This window comes from Silurus meridionalis, chromosome 10, assembly GCF_014805685.1.
Source record: "Silurus meridionalis isolate SWU-2019-XX chromosome 10, ASM1480568v1, whole genome shotgun sequence".
Classification (NCBI taxonomy): Eukaryota; Metazoa; Chordata; class Actinopteri; order Siluriformes; family Siluridae; genus Silurus; species Silurus meridionalis.
Window position 1 is genome coordinate 7,024,553 of NC_060893.1, and position 19,837 is coordinate 7,044,389.

Below are 19,837 nucleotides of genomic sequence, written 5' to 3' on the forward strand. Positions count from 1 at the left end.
ACGGTTAATTGCAGCATCGTCGTATCTAAATACAGACGTGCACGTTGTCAGAACAGCATCATAAAACCTTTTGATACCACCTCACTTGATTGATCTCTTTCACCCTGAATGTTTATTCAAAGAGCTTTTAAGATCCAGATTCTCCAGGTTGATTTGAAAAATGGTTCCAGTGTAAAGAATAAATATGTATAAAAACAATAAGCTAGAAACACTGGCATACTGGATGAAGATCCATTTCCCCTAAAAGCTATGCTCTTAAGCTTTTAATATTTAGTTCATTCTTTCCAAGTGCCATATTTATCTCAGGAAATGATGCACAGCAGCTGCACACAGGGAGCTGTATTTATTTTCTAATTAGACTTTGCACCGTCTGGCAGATAGTTAATGTTGCTATAATTCTCTTACAGCCTTTTATAATGTATTACTCAGCCTTTGCTTGAAAAGCTTTTAAAAGTGCAGGCATTAGAGACTCTATCCATCAGACTGTTACAACCTTTGTGTTCAGTTTCCCAGGACACACAGAACAATTAATATACATATTTCTTTCTGGTGGATCCACAGACAGACAGACACAGTCAGTCAGTCAGTCAAAACATAATGTGGAGCATACAGAAAGCTTGGTCTTTTTGTGCTGCCAAAATGCCTGCACTACATGAACAAAAAATCTGAACATTCACTGTTATAATAATAAGATTTGGGAATATGTTCCACTAGATTTTGGAGATTTGTGCTCATTCAACTACAAGGGTGTTAGGAAAGTCAGGTGTGAGTGAAGTGAGGAGGCCTGGGGTGCAGTCAACATTCCAATTCATCCCAAAAGGTGTTCAGCAGGGTTGAATTCTATAGCAGGCCACTCAAGATCGTCCACTCTATCCCATGTAAACCATATCTTCATAGATCTTCCTTTGTACAGCAAAGTAAAATTGTCATGCTGGAACTGGTTCGAGTCTCCTGGTTCAAGTGAAGGGAAAATTTCATGCTCTCCAAAGACATTTTTACAATTGTGTGCCTCCAACTTTGTGATAAACCCACGTATGACTGGAAAAGTCAGGTGTCCTAATGAGTTGATCATAATGGCCAGTGATTGGGTTCTAATAAATCAGCATCAAACCAGAGTAGACTGCTTGCAACAGCAGCATTAATTTGACTCCTATAAAAAAGTAATCTATCTGCAGTCCTTCACAGGTCACCATTCTCGTGCTTCCTTTTTCAGCAAGGACACAGTGAAACACTGAGCTCAAAATACTGTAGCTTTACTATAATCATACATTATTACTGAAGCATGCCTTTTTGAATGTATCCTTTTGCTTGAAGTGCATTTCCAAAGAGTATTTCTTTAATTCACGTGACGTTAAGGGGTTGTTCTTGAAAAAATGTTAAATGTTTAATTAAATACAGAGTCTGAGAAAGGAGACTTTACTGTCATCCTGCATAAGCAGTGAAACAAAGAGCAGAAGGCCATCGTCATGCTGGAATAGGTTTGGGTCTCCTTGTTCAAGTGAAGGGAAAAATTAATGCAAGACATCCAAAGACATCCAATATAATTGTCAACTATATATATATATGGATGGAGAAGTCATGTACTTCTTCAGTCTTCAAACCAGCATGGGCATCACCACCCAATATTTCTCCAACTCTCATACCTGCAGTATACTGAGTGACTGACAGAAATCTGGTCACTTTATTATTCTCCTGCACGATCTGTGGATTTGTTAATGATGTCTGATATTACAGTTGTACAACCTGATTTAAAGGATACTGAGGTACGTTTCACTAATGCGTTTCCTGAAAGTAACTGTGACTTCTTAGTGTTCGAGCAACAGCTAACATCCCTAAAGAAATCACAGTACAGTGAACAGATCGATTTCCCTCTGCTGTAAGCAGCTTCTCTTGATATCAGGTGACCAGTGGGAGAATAAAAGCCTCAGGCCAACAAGGCTGTGACGAACTGAGCCGTTGCCACGGAGACCGTGCGTGAGACGAAGGAGGAAGTCACAAGTGGCCCGGGAGTACAGCGGAAATAATCTGGCAATGATGAAAAGACACCTGTTCTTTCATCGGAAACCTGAACACAATAAACAAGTTCTGCTTGAAATGAAAATTATTATTATTTTTTTTTACTATTAGGCATTTTTATTCCATTTATCACAAAGTTCACTCGCCAAACCGTGCTCGAGTAAAACAAGTGTAGTCAATTCAGGGTGAATTTAGGTACTCGGGGACGTTTCTGTGTAATAGGACAACACTCATAATGGCTTTGTGTATTGTGTATTGTGTTCAAGTGAAGAGTAAATTTAATGCTACTGCATCAAAAGACATCCAATACAATTGTGTGGCAAGCATTTTTACTATTCGTTAAGCAGGATTTTTCATATTATTTTCTGATTAAGATTCAGTATTTTTGCTCTGTAGCATAAAAAATGTTTCCTACCCTGTACATTTGGTTGTTTTTCCCAGCTCTAGCACTCAGATTCGCAAAGCATCCAGTATCTATATAAAATCTTGGTCTTATTAAAAAGTGGCTGAACTAATGCTCATGCACAAGAGAGGAAGCTTCAGGTATCACCGCTAAATTACAGTCTCAGTGTTGTAAATAAAACATAACCTGCTAGTAACATTTTTAAACTAAAATTGCTAGTTTGTGTAAAATTTTCAAGCATTCTAATCAATTCTGATGACTTATTTTAGTCAGTAGATTTCAACACCACTTAGAAGAAACACATCAAATATCAGAATGGGGAAATGTGATTTCAGTAACGGTAACCTTTACATGTTTTTTGTGTCAGATGGGCTGGTTTGGGTATTTCAGGATCTCCAGGGATTTTTACACGACAGTTTTAAATGTTAATAGTCACACGAAGTTATGCAAAATAAAGAAACATCACCTAATGAGCTGCGGTGGATTTGATCAGATGGGTTAAAGGTGATTGGCCCAAATAACCAGTACCAAATAACCATTTGAAGAAAAGGAATCTCGGATACACAAGGGAACATCAGCTTTCACTCCTGCCAGCCAAGAGAGCATCTGAATATGTATTCATTTAGGACGTTTCTTTCAAATTAGTTTTTAAAATAATGCAATAGGTGGTAATTGATATCTCAATGATAGTTTTATAGATTTATGTTCTGTTTTAATTATTACGTTGCATTTAGAGTCTTTCTTATTAACTTTTTTTTATCTTAAATATAATATCAAACAAAAGTATGAGGACCTTTCCAGCTATATGTGCTTCTTCCCCAAACATTTACCACAAAGTTTGAAGCACACAATCTTATCAATGACTTTGGATGCGGTGGCATTAAATTTTTCCTTCACTTGCAGTAGGAGACCCAAACCTGTTCCAGCATGACAATGTCCCGTGCACAAAGCCAGCTCTATGAAAAAATGCTTCACATGGTTTGGAGAGAAAGAGCTTGAATGGCCTACTATAGAGCTCAAAGCTCAGTGCACCCCAGACCTCCTCACCTCAACAGTACCTCACTTTGTGACTCAATGAGCACAATCACAACTACCCTGTTGATTATTGGAACAAGTTAACGGAGACTGATTGTGGAATTGGATGTTCAAGAAGCAGATACAAATCTAATTGTCAGGTGTATTTGTTGTGTGTTGCTCTAAGCTATACTGTATTTATGATAAAAACTTGTTTTCCAGTTCAGTTTGTATAACTAGAATTAGGTAAATATGTGGGTTATTTCTAACTTAGTCATCCTTAGGGTACATGCAGGTATCATTCAAAGTTCTTATATAATAGTAATTATCTTACCTTTAGAAATGTCTGTTCAGTACAATTAAAAAACTGCTCACACCTCTATTTTGTGGAACAGATGCACGTCTGTGGTTCAGTTAAAAGGGGTGATGATGTAAATAGATGGTTCCTTGTAAATGGCATTTTGGCAGACTTGAAATATAACCGTGCCCAACTAAAATCCCCTAAAGGAAAAGAAAAAACCTGTAACTGAGAAGGGAAAACCGTTGGTGGCGGTTAGTTGTTAAGTTGTTACAGTCAAATTTTACTTGAAAAAAGACTTTTGCCCATTCAGAAACATTAAAAAGTGAATAATGTATTGTTTAATTGAGATTAAGGAATTGGATAATGAGAAAGTGACAGCTGGAATTGTTTAATCCCAAACAGTATTTCTGTTTATAGAATAAACAGTGTCTAGAAGTATAAACTTTAAGATATACACGTCCATTACGACTTTACTCCAACCAAAACAAATCTTCACATATTTCTATCGACTGGTTTAATTTGTCAAACACAACATAAAAAAAAAACTTATTATTAAAAAATGCAGTAGCTCTGTACCAATTATATCCATGGTTGCATCTACGATGCTTTTCAATTCAGTTTTTTTATTTGTATAGCGCTTTTAAAAACTGACATTGTCTCAAAGCAGCTTTACAGAAATAAAGGGTTATAAACTTTAAATTGATACATTAGCGCATACTAGTTTAATTCGTATGTTTGTCCCTAATGAGCGAGCCAGTGGTGACAGTAGCAAAGAAAACTTCCCTGAGATGGTATGAGGAAGAAATGTTACTTTCTGTGTTCTTTTGATTGTATTTTTTTTTCTTTTACAACAGCTACACAATAATATGCTCTAAACTCATTTTGTACTTTGTGTCTTTGGGATGAAAGAAACCAAATGATATTTTGATGTACATTCAATGAATAACCACCAAGCAAGAAATACTGAATGAGCAATTGTAAACAAAGTGTATGTAGAAATTGTAAAAAAAATTGCATTATCATGTTATTAATATAAATAACTGCTTAGTAACATATGAATCGGATGACAATATCGTCTGCAGATTTACTTTGACATGAAGAAGGTTGAAAATGTGGAATTAAAGCGAGTGCAAAATGTATAATAGTACAATAAGTAGTTTGTGCTACAGAAGTAGGGATGCTTATGATGCTTATAGGCTGGAGCAGGGGTCACCAAACCCCATGGGGGGTTTGGCAGGAGTGGGAATTGAAAAGAAAAAAAATTCAGTTAGGGTCAGCTTTTTCAACTTTATATGGTAATAAAAGAGAAGAATTAGATGAATTGTGTTTGCTCAATTATTAGAGTTGTAAATCTATCACAGACAAACCCCTAACAATTACATTTACAGTATTTGGCAGAGGCAAACAAAAAAAAAACCCTCCTGAATGTAATTTATGTTAATGAGAGAATTGCAAATGCAGTTTTAGAATTCAGACAGTGAGAAAATTTCGATTCAATAGCATTTAGCTTTCAGCTGAGTCTGCATCTTTGGTGTCTCTCTTGTCTGTCTCCACCTTTCAGTCTTTTGAGTTTAGCGTGTTTGTATGCACATCAATCAATGCAGTAGTTTCCAGTGTGGCTTTTTTTCCCCCTTGTATTATTTTTATTTATTTATTTATTTTACTCAGTAACAGAATTTAAAATGAGTTAAGTGCAACACTTCAAACTAAACATACTGGAGTAAATGTTAAATTACAGATTTTAAGTATACACACACACACACACATACACACAAATCAATTACAGTAACATGTGTAAATATATTTCAATGATTTCCACATCTGTGCTCAAAGGCCCAGGGGTCGCAGCTGGGTGGTGCTGGGATTTGACCTCACAACCTTCTGATCAGTTGTCTAACCAGTTTCCTAAGATTCTGCTTATCTGTTTCCTCTGTCCATTTTTTGTGTTGTTTTTATATTCAAGTAAATTTTCTAATGCAGAAATATCCAGTACTGTAATGTGCCTGTTGGTGTACAGGAGAACAACCACGTGGGATCTCCCTCACGCGTTCCTCCGTTTTAGATTTAAGGGGCGTGACTAGAGGTCAAAGCCACGCCTTCCTTTCCGTGGTGCGTCTGTTTAGCCACGCCCCCTCTTCTCTTCAAGAAACACAACGGAGTCCAGGCAGCGCAACAAGCAGGAGTGAGACACCGCTACAGGCTGTTTATTATTTATACCGGCTTTCAGGGTTTTATTTCCGCATCGCTCACTGACAGTCCGGATCCATTCTGAAACATTTGTGTCCGGAGTGAGGAGCACAGGAGCCGCCGGTGGGAACTGATGGCTGGTGCTGCGGTTAAAGGTGAGTGAGCTGTTACCTTATTATCACTAATTATAATAATCTACAGGTCTATTATACAGGATATGGAGTTTACATGCCTTCATGTAAAGTTTTCAGAGTTGTCTATAATGTAGTCTCCTATAGAGTCATGTTTCCTGGATAAACTATCTGGAAGGGTTCATGTCTTCGTGCTTTGCTCGTCGGAGCGTTTTTATTTTCAGGGCTGCTGCTACGTGGCGGGTGAAGTGGAGGAATAAGACCGAGAGGGAATGACAGCTCAGGGCAGAGGGTCTCATCATCAGGACACTGCACTCTTATAAAGGGGTTCAGTGTTACTATAACATTCTTTAGTCGTTTAGAGTCTAAATGTGTGTCGACTATTAGACTATTACTCACTGTTTACTACAATACCGACAGCTCAATACATACACTTTTTATTAAACTAATTCTGCTGCATGTTTAGCTGTTATTAATTGTTGCAGGCTTATTTATAGATAGATAGATAGATAGATAGATAGATAGATAGATAGATAGATAGACAGACAGACAGACAGACAGACAGACAGACAGACATACATACACATTTTGATAGATAGATAGATAGATAGATAGATAGATAGATAGATAGATAGATAGATAGATAGATACATAGATAGATACATAGATAGATACAGACAGACAGACAGACGGACAGACAGATACAAACATACATACACATTTTGATAGATACATACATACATAGATACATACATACACATTTTGATAGATACATACATACATAGATAGATAGATAGATAGATAGATAGATAGATAGATAGATAGATAGAGACAGACAGACAGACAGATGGACAGACAGATACATACATACATACACATTTTGATAGATAAATACATACATACATACATACATACATACCGGTACATACACATTTTGATAGATAGATAGATAGATGGATGGATGGATGGATGGATGGATGGAAGGATGGATGGATGGATGGATGGATGGATGGATAGATAGATAGATAGATAGATAGATAGATAGATAGATAGATAGATAGATAGATAGATAGAAGTCTTCTAAAATAAACAGAATAAGAGTGTATATGTATATGAACTGCATGTGTGTATATATAGCACGCTCCTGGGCAAAAGAAATGACCCAAACACAAAATGGTAAAATCGTAGGCTTTTTAAAGTTATATGTTTTAAAGAATCTAACAAAAGCACCACCTGCGCCACCGTTTGCTAGTGTTTTTTTGCTGTAGGGAACTGTTTGGGCAATATCTGGAAGAAAAATACAGAAATTCACTTATTTAGTCTTCTTTTTTTGCAAAAGTAAAATTATAATAATATTTCAAATGTTTGGTGTGAAACTCCTCAGCATTACATGGAGTCTTCTTTTTGCAAAGAAAAGCTGTGCTCCAGTCTTTTAGCTGTCTCATCTTCAATCTTAAAAAAATGCAAGTATATATATATATATATATATATATATATATATATATATATATATATATATATATATATATATATATATAGGTACAGTGTGAGAGTGTGGAGTAATATTGCAGTGGGGGTGTATGCATTGTCAATACAAGCAGGATACTCGAGTGGCACTGAAGAGGTGGTGCAGTGTAAACATTGTAAATGGTGTGAAACAGAACAAGGAATGTGAAAGTGCAGTAAACTTTACACCAAACTGTAAAATGTTTACTGTAGTGTAAAGTACTGTAACAATTTACAATGTGTAAAAGAACACATCATGTACAATTGCTCATTAGACTGTGGCAAGAAAAAACTGAGCTGAACATTAAGGCTCTTGTTCATGGAACGCCAGTTGAATTGAAGGTTCAGGGGTGCTGAGACTGGAACACACAACCTTCTGATTTGTAGCTAAATCCCAAAATTACCAAACTTCCATCGGCTGGGTTCTTGACCAAGACCGGATTTCTCAGCTATTTTCTTCATGAACTGTAAGCCATTTGTGTGAGTATGTGTTATTATGACTGTAAATGTGACAGTACTTTACAACCATGTATGGTACATTAATGTTTTTCTTCTTAATAGCAGTAAAACAAATACTTGTTTCACATATTTTACTCATTCTTGATTTTTGATCTATTTTGTCTGGAATGAACTGAGCTGCATTGTTCAAAAATGTGTTTTAATTGCATAATTGGTCCAATGAATCCCCTTAAAACTTTTAAATCCCGTCTGAACCACCAGAACTGACAAGATCATCTCAAAGGTCACCATACAGACATACCAGACCTTTGTAGAGTGAGCTGAGAATTACATTTCGATTCACCTCTGATCTTCTAAAATAAGTCTGCTATGCCAAAAATAGAAGAAGAAGAATGTTATTCTGTTGTTGCACACTAGGGTATGGAACAGCTTGCTACATTCCTGTAGATCCATGTGCTGAAAACGATACTGTACATTTTGTTTCAATATGATTAGGACCTGGTATAATGATTTCTTAGAAAGGTTTGTGGACTCGACCATAAGATTTGTATGTGCTTTTTGAACTTCTTACACTTTTCTGGAAAGATGTTCCACTAGCATTCGGAGTGTGCTTGTGGAGATTTGTTATTCAGCCAGCCAATATTGTTAGGAAATTTAGGAACTGGGTTGAGGTCAGAGCTCTGTAGCAGGCCACTCAAGATCTTAATGGAGCTGGATTTGTGCATAGGGTCACTGTCATGCTGGAACAGGATTGAGTCTCCTAGTTTTAAGTGAAGGGAAAATTTCATGTTAGCACATCCAAAGACATCCTACACAATTGTGTACCTCCAACATTTTTGATAAAAGTTTGTTGGAACCACATATGGTTGGAAACGTAAGGTGTCACAATGACAATGGCGAGTGATTGGGTTCTAATAAATAAGCATCAAATCAGACCACTTCCAACAGTAGCACACATTGATCCCATTTAAAAAATAGTCTACAGTCTCTCACAGGTTAAAATTCTTTTTTGAATGCATCACTTTGCATGAAGTGGGTTTCCAGAGCGTATTTCTATACTCTAAAATGACTTTAAGGGGTATTATTTTGAAGAAATGTTAATGTATAATCAAGTAGAGAGTCTAAGGAAGGGGACTTTGCTGTCAGCTTACATTGCAGCGAACAAAGAGATCATCCAAGGACATGAGAACAAGGAAGCCATTGAAGGTTCAGCTCTCTCAGGAATTTTTTTTCTTCCCTAAACAAGAGGCCTCTGGGCACAATACCATGGTCTGCATGGGTCAGTGTCCCTGCATTGCTGAATGTAATTGTTTTTGATTTCCCGGGAGATATCAGGATCAGCAGGAAACTGGCAGCATTTTAATCAATGTCTTTTGGGAAGTAGCGGAAGGTCTTTGTGTATAAAGCACAGGTTTTCAGACTCGTCAGAGATCCATTTTTACCAAAAAAATAGATTTCACATGCATCAAACAAGCCTTTTTTTTTAAATGAGAATAATTTACTAGAGCTCTCTATTCTGGAACTTTCCATTACCAGAATATGTTAGATCCTATTTGACTTGACATTTATAAGTAGTAGACTTGTTTTTGAATTATTCATGTTGGGATTTAACTTAAACGTACATTTACTTTAAAACTAAATCGATGCCAATCAATATCTATACTTATTACCTGAATAAAAATATAATAACTATGATAATGACAGGTTGTAATTAAGCTTCATTGGATCCACTGGTCTAAAGCAGACAAATACGGAAAAAAAGTATAATGTTTATTAATGGAGTATTCAGGGTGTTATGTGAGGATTATTATATAGTCTATTATTTGCATATTTTTCCAGTGGACTTTTTAACGCAGTCTAGTTCTGTGGATCAAAATATAGTGTGTGGTGTGGTGTGTGTGTGTTATTGTGTTGAAGGTCCTTTTTAATTTACCCGTCTTAACTGGGAACTATGAACTATCTGTTTTAGATCCTTATTTCAGTTTAACTTTCAGAAACTAGACCTGTTTATTATATGTTTATAATACACGTACAAACGTTCGAAATCTTTGTTTGTATATTTAACTATAGTGGGAAATGTATCCTGCATTAAATACATAAATTAAAAAACCCTAAAAACTATTGCTACACCAATATTTGGAAAAGTGCTTGAACTATACATTATCCATACATAGAACATGTTACAGCAAAGTGTACACTGTAGCAATGCAGACAAAATCTGACAGAACAATAAATTCATATCTTGAAATGACATCTATCGTTTTATATTATCTTTGCAAACTATCTGCATGCACTGCAGCTGAACGTAACACCAGTGAATGTAACCACAGAAATTATTACCAGTGAGAATAAGAGAAACAAAACACTGTCAAAAAGGGAACAATGTGAATCCAAAGTAAAAAAAATAAATAAATATTAAAACACTGTTCAGCTGCCAATTTGACTGAAGTCCCTCCCTTTTTGGGTACAAGGTCCTGTGTTATTTGTGCTCGTCTTGTTTATGTTACAGCACAACGCTAGTACTGTAGCTTCCAGCTCTGACCTCATTGACATTAATCGGCTGCAGAAAATAAGCTTTTGTACATTGGCGATGTAGATGATACATCTTCCTGTTTATCAGTAGACATTTTTTCTATCTCCATATCGCACAGCTCTAGTATGTACACTGTTTGAGATATATAAATGGGCTTTTTGAATTAAAATATCTCAAGTTAAGTAAATGAAGTCCACTAATACGGTGCACTGTTCTTTATTCGTGCGCTTGCCTAATTCAGGTAACGTATATAGAATGGAAGTTAGAGAAATGTTTCACAATATGTTGCTTTATATGGCCTTAATCAAATTAACCAATGCTGCTCTTAGATCCTCCTTGCAAACGGATTTAGTTTTTGACTGAACTGCAAATATACACTACATTCACAAAGTCTGTGAACACCTGACCATAATATTTGTATAGTTTGCTTTTTGATCCCATTCCACATTTAGTCCCATTTGCATTTTAAAGTAACCTCCACACTTTTTTTTTTGAGTGAGCTTGCAATGATTTGTGCTCATTAAGCCACAAGGGTGTTAGTAAAGATAGTACTGATCAGTAGAGTACTGATGTAGGTGAGGTAAGGAGGCCTATGGTGCAGTCAGCATTCACATTCATACCAAAGGTGTTCAATAGGCTTGAGGTCAGAGCTCTGTAGCAGGCCGCTCAAGATCTTTTACTCCAAACCATGTACACTGTTTCCTAATTGAACTCGCTTTGTGCACAGGGGCATTGCCATTCTGGAACAGGTTGGGGTCTCCTAGTTCAAGTGAAGGGAAGATTCAATGCTACCACATGAGGTTCTAATTGGTAGATACAACTTTATTGTCAATGCATAGTACAGGTACATAGCAACAAAATGCAGTTTAGCGTCTACCAGAAGATAAATATGTAAAGAAAAATATTTGTCTATATTTATGTAAGCAGTGGAACCTCGATAATCACAACCTCTATAGTTCGCGACTTTTTATTTGGAACTGGACTAAAAGTAACCTGCGGAAAATCTAAATGGCTCGAACGTCCGGTGTTGCATTTAGTTTGTACTAATAAAGGACATTAAATTGCTAGAAAAACGATTTTATTATTGTATTATTAATTTAAAATAGTAAATAAAACATTTATGACAAGTAATTCACAATTTTTGTTAAGTTTACAGTATAGTATATGTACAATTCTTCTTGAAAAAGGAACCATCAAAAGAAGAGAGTCAAAACCTTGCGATATATATATATATATATATATATATATATATATATATATATATATATATATATATATATATATATATATATACAGTACAGACCAAAAGTTTGGACACACCTTCTCATTCAAAGAGTTTTCTTTATTTTCATGACTATGAAAATTGTAGAGTCACACTGAAGGCATCAAGGGCTATTTTCAGGTGACTACCTCTTGAAGCTCATCAAGAGATTGCCAAGAGTGTGCAAAGCAGTAATCAAAGCAAAAGGTGGCTACTTTGAAGAACCTAGAATATGACATTTTCAGTTGTTTCACACTTTTTGTTATGTATATAATTCCACATGTGTTAATTCATAGTTTTGATGCCTTCAGTGTGAATCTACAATTTTCATAGTCATGAAAATAAAGAAAACTCTTTGAATGAGAAGGTGTGTCCAAATTTTTGGTCTGTACTGTATATATATATATATATATATATATATATATATATATATATATATATATATATATATATATATATATATATATATATGTATATATATATATATATATATATATATATATATATATATATATATATATATATATATACACACACACACACACAAAGGCTCACTGGTCTTTCATACATTAATTATAAAACAGTGGGGTTTTTTTAAGCGTCTATGAGTATTTAACAGTAAATATATCCAGCCCATCTTACAGCAGAAGCTCATTTTCTCCCGTTACTGTGAATTGGATTGTCATTAATTTTTCTTCCACAGTCCACAATATTGAATTCCACACACATCGCTTTCATTATTGATCTAATTTCTCCTTAAACTTGAACCATCCTGCAGGCTTGAACCTACACAATGTGGCCAAGAACTGCAACACTGGAGGAGGTCGTTTAATCGACATTCCAGTCATGTTTATTACTTCTACCGGTTTCAAACAAAAAATTATTAACCTTTGAGGTGTGTTAGTGATTGGCACTGTTAGTGGGATCTGGTGACTCTGTTTTGCTATAATAAGCTCACTGTGTTTGTGCTTCTTGGGTTTTAATTCCTATTAATTTTCACACACAAATTCATCGAGCCAATCAGATGCTAAACTAATCAAATTCTACGACTGTGGAAAATATATTAACACAGTTCATGAGACATGGACAGAAATGGCGAAATTATGCTTTGGTTAATGGCGTGACGTGGCGATATGACCAAAAAAACATGCATCATAGAATTGCAAAGTCTGCAAAAGAGGATTATGTATTATGACTGTTTAACTATATGAATATGGATATTTAAATATATGTTCATCCAATAATATTCTCTAGCAAAGATGTGTTTAAATGTAAACCTTGATTATAAACCTTTAAGAAAATTAGCTCGCTGTTACTTTCCTCAAACAAACTTGTCATTTAACAAGATACAAATATAACAATCCATATAATGTAATTAATATAACAACAAAATCAATACTTTTGCTCCAACAGATCTTCCCATAGCTCACGACACAATTTTGTACACCTTATAGACATTCATAATTTGTAAACTATCCTTCCAAGAAATAAATTTAACAACAAAAAGAAACCCTGGAAAAATGTTCAGGAGAGGAGAGGAAAAAAATATTTATCATTTAAGATATTATTTGAATCCCTCTTTTGTATGTATGTAAGAACAAGCTGCCAAAATGTTGGAGTACAGCCTTTTGTGGAGTATCGAATTTTCTCTATTGTAAAGTAATAAAGGACTATGAATAGATGTAAATTTGATGCCTAGATATATTTTATTTTTATATTTAGTATTTATTTTTAAGGTTAAACCAAATGTTTCCAAATGGTCGAAAATGTAAACATAACCCTTCAATCTCTTCTATACTTTGATACACACAATATTCTACAAAAATCCACTGTATACCTTTATCACTATATGTTAATAACTGTGATGATGACTATGATGAAATAGAAACTAGGATTTCTTTTTGGAATATTTTGGATATCATTTCTTTTTTTATTCTAGAGCTATAAAGTATGATTCCATTGCAGTAGTGTTTTATTCACTCTATAAAGCTTATGATGACATAATGTCACTTTTCTATACGTGACTAAGTTTGACCGAGTTGGCAGTTTTATTGTTGTTGTGTGTACTCCTTGGCAAAAATAATGGGTCAAAAAGCTTTAAATGGTTATAACAATTGTCAGAAAATGATCAATAATTAAACAAATATATAAAGTTGTAGTATTTAAGAACAGAAAGAAAAGTAAATGTGGTTCCATTCTATGTTGAATAGCTTTAGTTGATGAGATGGTGAAACATTTAGTAAATTTGGACTGAATCAGTATCATGATTTTTACCATAAAGTACAAGAAATATATAGATGTGAATTTTCTAACCATTGATTTTTTTAGTTAATTTTATTGAATGCTTCATTTTTGTGCCATTTTATTGGTGGTCTAGTGGCTAGGATGTGGTGCTCTCAACGCTGTGGCTCGGGTTAGATCCTGGTCAGGTAACCAACCCCAGCTATTAGGGTTGCACAAGCCATAGTGCCGGTCCCAAGCCCGGATAAATGGGGAGGGTTGCGTTAGGAAGGGCATCCAGCGTAAAAACATGTGCCAAAACAAACATGCGGATGATCCGCTGTGGCGACCCCTAATGGGAGAAGCCGAAATCATATTTCCAATCATATTTAAATTCAACATTTGTTCAGAGCGACTACGTCCTCAAATAGCTTACGGTTGACTCTACTGGACATGATTAAAAGCAAAGAGTCACAAAGCGTTCTTAGTTGCTGGACCGAGGCTTTGGAACGAGTTCCTGTTCCATATGACCAAATCTTGATGATATTGAGTCACATCGTAAAACATATGAATTAGTTTTTGCTTGTGAGTATAAAGTTTCTATTTGATTTGTTTATCTGTATCACTCTAACATGCTCTGTACAGCACTTTTGTCATTGATTTTAAACGTGCATTATAAATAAATTGTAATTTGACCTGATTTAAGGCTTGGCCCAGTTTGCTCAGAAGTGTACATAAAGGACATTTATTTGGAATAAAACAAGCTTTGTCCTAAACAAGCTCATCTTCCACTAGCTTCCTTGTCCTTAATATAACCCGTCCATTAATTCTAGTGAATAGGTCAATGTTCAGGTTGAATAGGCACCAAGGAGAAACCCACTGCTTTTTGTCTCGGCTTCCCACGGTTTTCTGTGCTAGTGTGAGATTTGTACAGCTGTACGTTGTTACTTGTGTGGAAAATGTTAACTCGTTCGTCATAGCTCAGTGACTTTGCAAATGCCTTATATGACAATATACGTAGACATAGGAGACTAATAAATATCTTTAATGTGGATTATTGTTGCTTTTGGGCATTTTTTACACTTATAAAGGAATATCCAGCATGTAATATATTAAAAATGTGTTCCACTCTTGTCTCACCTTCTTCTCACTGTGTCTCTGGGCGAGACTCGTAACATAAAAGCCCTTTCTATGAAGGCGACACTGTGTGTTCCAGCTCGGCCTCCATTCCTGTCCTGATTCTAATCACATCTCCAAACACGGTGCCAGATCTTCCGAGTAGCTCCGCACTTTCCCTGGGGAGTCATTTGTTTGTTCTTCCCCTGGATGCATTCCAGAGAAACAAACACTTTCCCTCAGTGCCACCCTTGTGCTTGGACAGCAGGAAGACAGGCCCGGCATTTACACTGGGTTGGAACTGGAGAGAAATTCTCAAAAGTGTTGGGTGAAGCAAGGATTAGCATTAAAGCATATTTGTTAAACGATTTTTCAGTTGTACACGAGCTATGAGGAAGGAGCTGTTCTTTGGCGGGTAAATACATGTTGCACGAGTCAACCGAGGTATGAGTTCTTTCTGTTTTCACATAGAGCAGCGCTGTTATAAATATGTCTCATATATTTATCACATCATGCACATCAACAGTTTTCTGCAGTGCAAAATCTTTCAAACATATTCTTCTCCCCGTTTACATTTTTCCATTTATGTGAATGCCTATTTATACGTATACATTTATACATCAGGCTTTCCAGCAAAAGGTTTTGTCTTTGACCCTCCATTCATCACACCTTCTGCTTCTTCTTGTCTGATGCAGACGGTTACATTCTTCTGTCTATATTTAGTTTTTTTTATCAGCCTGTTTAGCAATTCACACATTGTCCACTCCTCCCCATCTGCATTTCCACCCCCCACCCCCCTTTTTGGTCTAGTGTCCATTTTAAGTCACACTGATGTAACAGTGGTAGATTCTTACTTGAATCAGGAATCTAACTTCAACCAGCAAAAACCCTTGGAAAATTATGTGTTTAAAGGATGTTTGCTTGTTCAGGATTGTTAAGTACACAATTAGAAGAAAATGTGGTTCTTTGATATAGAACAAGTGTTTTCTATATTAAAAATGACTTGAAATCCTTGATCGCAAATGTATACCTCTATTAAAAAGTTCAGCTCATTACGATTTGCTGCTAATTGATAATGTGTCGATGCTGCCATGTTTTTTTTCAGAATGAGCTCCCATGTGCTTTTCAGGTTTTCAACTGACTCATTACCTGTGTTTTTAAGTTAGAATTGTTAGCATTATATTCCTTTCCACAGCATAACCTTACCTGGCTGTCTATGTCAAAAGTGCCCAAAGTTGTTCGTAAGAAGCGCCAAAAATCAAAGCTAAAGCTTCAACAAGGATCAACTTTGACCTGAGGGTCATATTCTAAAGGGTCTGGTCTATGTAATATAGAGCAACCCATTTAAAAGTGCTTTCACAAGTGCTTTCACCCACTTGTCAGGAGCAATGTCACAAATTTCATTTGGTTTTCACCATGAATATATAATCTCCATCTTGAAAAAGTGCTGCTATGTATGAGAAAAAAAATGACATAATTTAGTTTTTTGGATGCATGGTGGTGTTTTTGTTCATAGTAAAAGATCATGGTCATGCAGGGAGCTAAATGGAGGTCGTCACGTTTTCCTTTCTGAGCTCATTGGAAAGAGATGTTGGAGATTGTCTATAAAAAGGCTGACAGGAGGCCAAGCCTGGACAAGCAGTACAGCTTGGACTGCAGTGTTCTAGTCGAGATTTTACAGCCACATGATACACTTGCCATGGCTTAAATAAAAAAGGTTCATTATGTTGTTTCATGTTCATCTTGTTCAGGTTGTTTGGACTTGTAAGGAATAAAGAAGATGACTATTGCACACTTCTGAATAAAGGTACCAGTTCATCTTTCACCAGAACGATCTAGGGATTTATACTTGGAGCCTAATGGCTAAATATATATTTTTGTTTTGTGAATTCTCTCAGGTTTACGATGATGGCAGAACAAATGGATCAGAGCGAGGATGTGGGTCTGGTGATCCTGCAAGAGGCCAGTGACCCTCAAAAAGAGGATGAGCCACACTGTACACATCATTTCAGACAAGCCATCATGTGAGAAAACACCACACACAAGTGCCGTCACTCAATCTAACACCACTTCTCCTTTAGTCAGATGTTCATGACTTGGGATTTTGTCATACACCTTGTTGTATTGTTTGTCAAAGGATAATACTGGATAGTTTTTAGGGTGTTGGTACTACCATGACGCTTCACTGGGGACAACGAGTGTGTATCAGACTCAGGTTTATGTTCACACTCCAAAGCATACTGTAACCCAGTGTTTTTTTTCCATAAAAATATCTGTCTGTCCGTCCGTCCATCCATCCGTCCATCCATCCATCCATCACCATTTTATTATATTTTATCAAAGAACAATACTATAAATATAAAAATTGGATATACCTTAGTGTAGTCCATGTGCAGCTTGTAAAGCAGTACAAATTTACTGTCCTCTGAAAATAAATTAACATACAGCCATTATTGTCAAAATAGCTGGCAACAAAAGTGAGTACACTCTAAGTGATAACAGCTGTACGTCAATAAATAAGTTCACCAGACCTGAACCACATAGAGAATCTATGTGGTATTGTCAAGATGAAAATGAGAAACAACAGATAAAAAAAATGGAAATGAGATGAAGGCCACTGTCAAAGAAACCATGGCTATCATAAAACTTCAGCAGTGCCACAGACTGATCACCTAATATCGGACTGATATTTTTATATATATATATATATATATATATATATATATATATATATATATATATATATATATATATATATATATATATATATGAAGCAAAAATGCTACATTTAGCTCATAGTGAATGCATTAAGGTTTTTATCATAACCTTATTCCTGGGAACACTGTATCATATGCTTATGATTTAAAGGCTATTTGGTTTGAATGATCGAATGACATAAAAAGGCAATAAGGTTAGAAAGATAACCTTAAGCTAATACATGTTTAAAAAACAAAAAACAAAAAACCCTGATACAGCCAGATAAATTGTCTCTGAGTACTGGTGACATTGATGTAATTTGTTAGATATAAGTAATAATATACTGAACACATCAAAAATATTGTTCCATTGAGGAAGCAGCTGCCTCAGGCTGTTATTATATAGCAAGGTTTTTTTAAAGCAACATTTGACACCCTAATCCTGACAGGAAGCCAGACCTATTCAGATTCAGATTGCTTTTCTAATCTCCCTGCAATGATTATGTTGTGTAAGGAGCCAGTTTAACAGACACGCTGATTAAGACAGTCAGTCTTCTAGAAAGATATGAAGTCTAAAAGCTTGCTAGATATGTAAACGTGATTTTTTTTCCACATGCTGAATGTCAAGCTTTTGATGCACAAATAGGTTCAGGAAGTGATACACAATGCAAGTTGTATTACTTATGCCGCAAAGGGAAAAGACTTGACATGGTGACATTTTGCTGAAAACTACAGCTTTTCCAGGATCTTAAAATTTTTTGTCCTAATAATATCAATAAACTGGAAAAAAAATATGTAGAACATGAAAAAAACAGTAGTTTAAGCCATGGTGTCAGAACAAAAAGACATTTTATAGACAGTCCCTCACAACCCTTTACAATTCCTCACCGCCCATCGCTAATGCTGCAGTATAGAACTCATAAACACTTATTACAAGGGAAAAAAGCTGCACTCGTGATCCATTATCATAAATCATTATCAGGCAGATTTACTACACAGTCTTTCCAATGCTATTTCTAGCTAGCATGCTAGGTCAAGATTTGTCTTTATAGGTGAAGGAGGGTTTTTCAATCCTTTTCCACAAAATATTGAAGCTTATGGTTAAAACGCTATACAGAATGAGTTCAGGAAAATCTGTAGAGTTAGATACATTCTTAAAAAGTAAAAAGAAATCGTAAAAAATGAATATTTTAGGTCTTCAAATGTTAAAACTCCTGAAGCACTTTAGAATGTTTTTTGTTGTTGTTGTTGTTGATGTTGTTTCCTTTGTGTTTTAATGCTTATTTTTGCTTTTCCAAATATAATTCGCTGCCATATGACTACAAATAAGACCAACATGCAACAACCAATCAGCTTTCTGTTTTTAGAGCGAATCTCTCTTGAATTGTACCACAGACATAAAAATTGTTTTTTTCAGCTATAAGGAAATGCAAGTTTAGCAATACTTGGCTTGGAAATTGTTTTATTTCAGGCTTGGTTAAGGTCAAATGCTAACGATGTATTTATGTGTGTGGCTTTTTGATGTCGTGATATGGGTCTTAATGGTTTTAGAAAGGTCTTAAAAAGTTTTACTTGGTGAAACCTGCAGAAATCCTGTAAAGGTGAGCAGTAGAGGACACTGATTCATTATGTGAAGGCTTTTTCACGGGACATATGCCTTTTAAATAGATGAAAATGATATGAAAGTGACAGGAAAATACTGTTTTCATTCACACTTGTGTATTTGTATCCATTAACTACTTTGCAATGTGTGTTGCAGGTAAATAAATCTGGCAAACATAGAAATTGCATAGAGAAATTGTAACGGAACTTTTAAAATGATCGCTAATCACGACACAGTAATGTAACATCAGCACCTCCGTAACCAGGATGCGTGTGTGACACAGGAAAGACAGTGAAATGAGTGAAATGAAAAGGATGTCATGGATAGAACTGAGTGCACTGAAGGCGTTCAGTGTATTTCAGTAGCCTGAAAAATTGCCTCATTAGGAATA

General features: G+C 35.5%; 1 protein-coding gene across 4 annotated transcripts in view; it reads left to right on the forward strand.

Moving 5' to 3' along the window:
- The first annotated feature begins 5,876 nt into the window (after positions 1-5,876).
- The window catches only part of LOC124392467 (GRAM domain-containing protein 2A), a 32,607-nt gene continuing 18,646 nt past the window's right edge, over positions 5,877-19,837 (forward strand). For 2 of the 4 annotated variants that reach the window (XR_006927158.1, XM_046859542.1), the window contains exons 1-3: positions 5,877-6,076; positions 16,899-16,954; positions 17,046-17,171. Coding sequence is in view for 3 of the 4 variants with exons in the window: in XM_046859542.1 (XP_046715498.1) it covers positions 17,053-17,171 (119 nt within the window). In the remaining variant the exon portion in view is untranslated. Of the gene's footprint in view, positions 6,077-15,372; positions 15,592-16,898; positions 16,955-17,045; positions 17,172-19,837 lie in introns of those variants that run through there. The other 2 variants (XM_046859543.1, XM_046859544.1) reach the window with 2 other exon arrangements.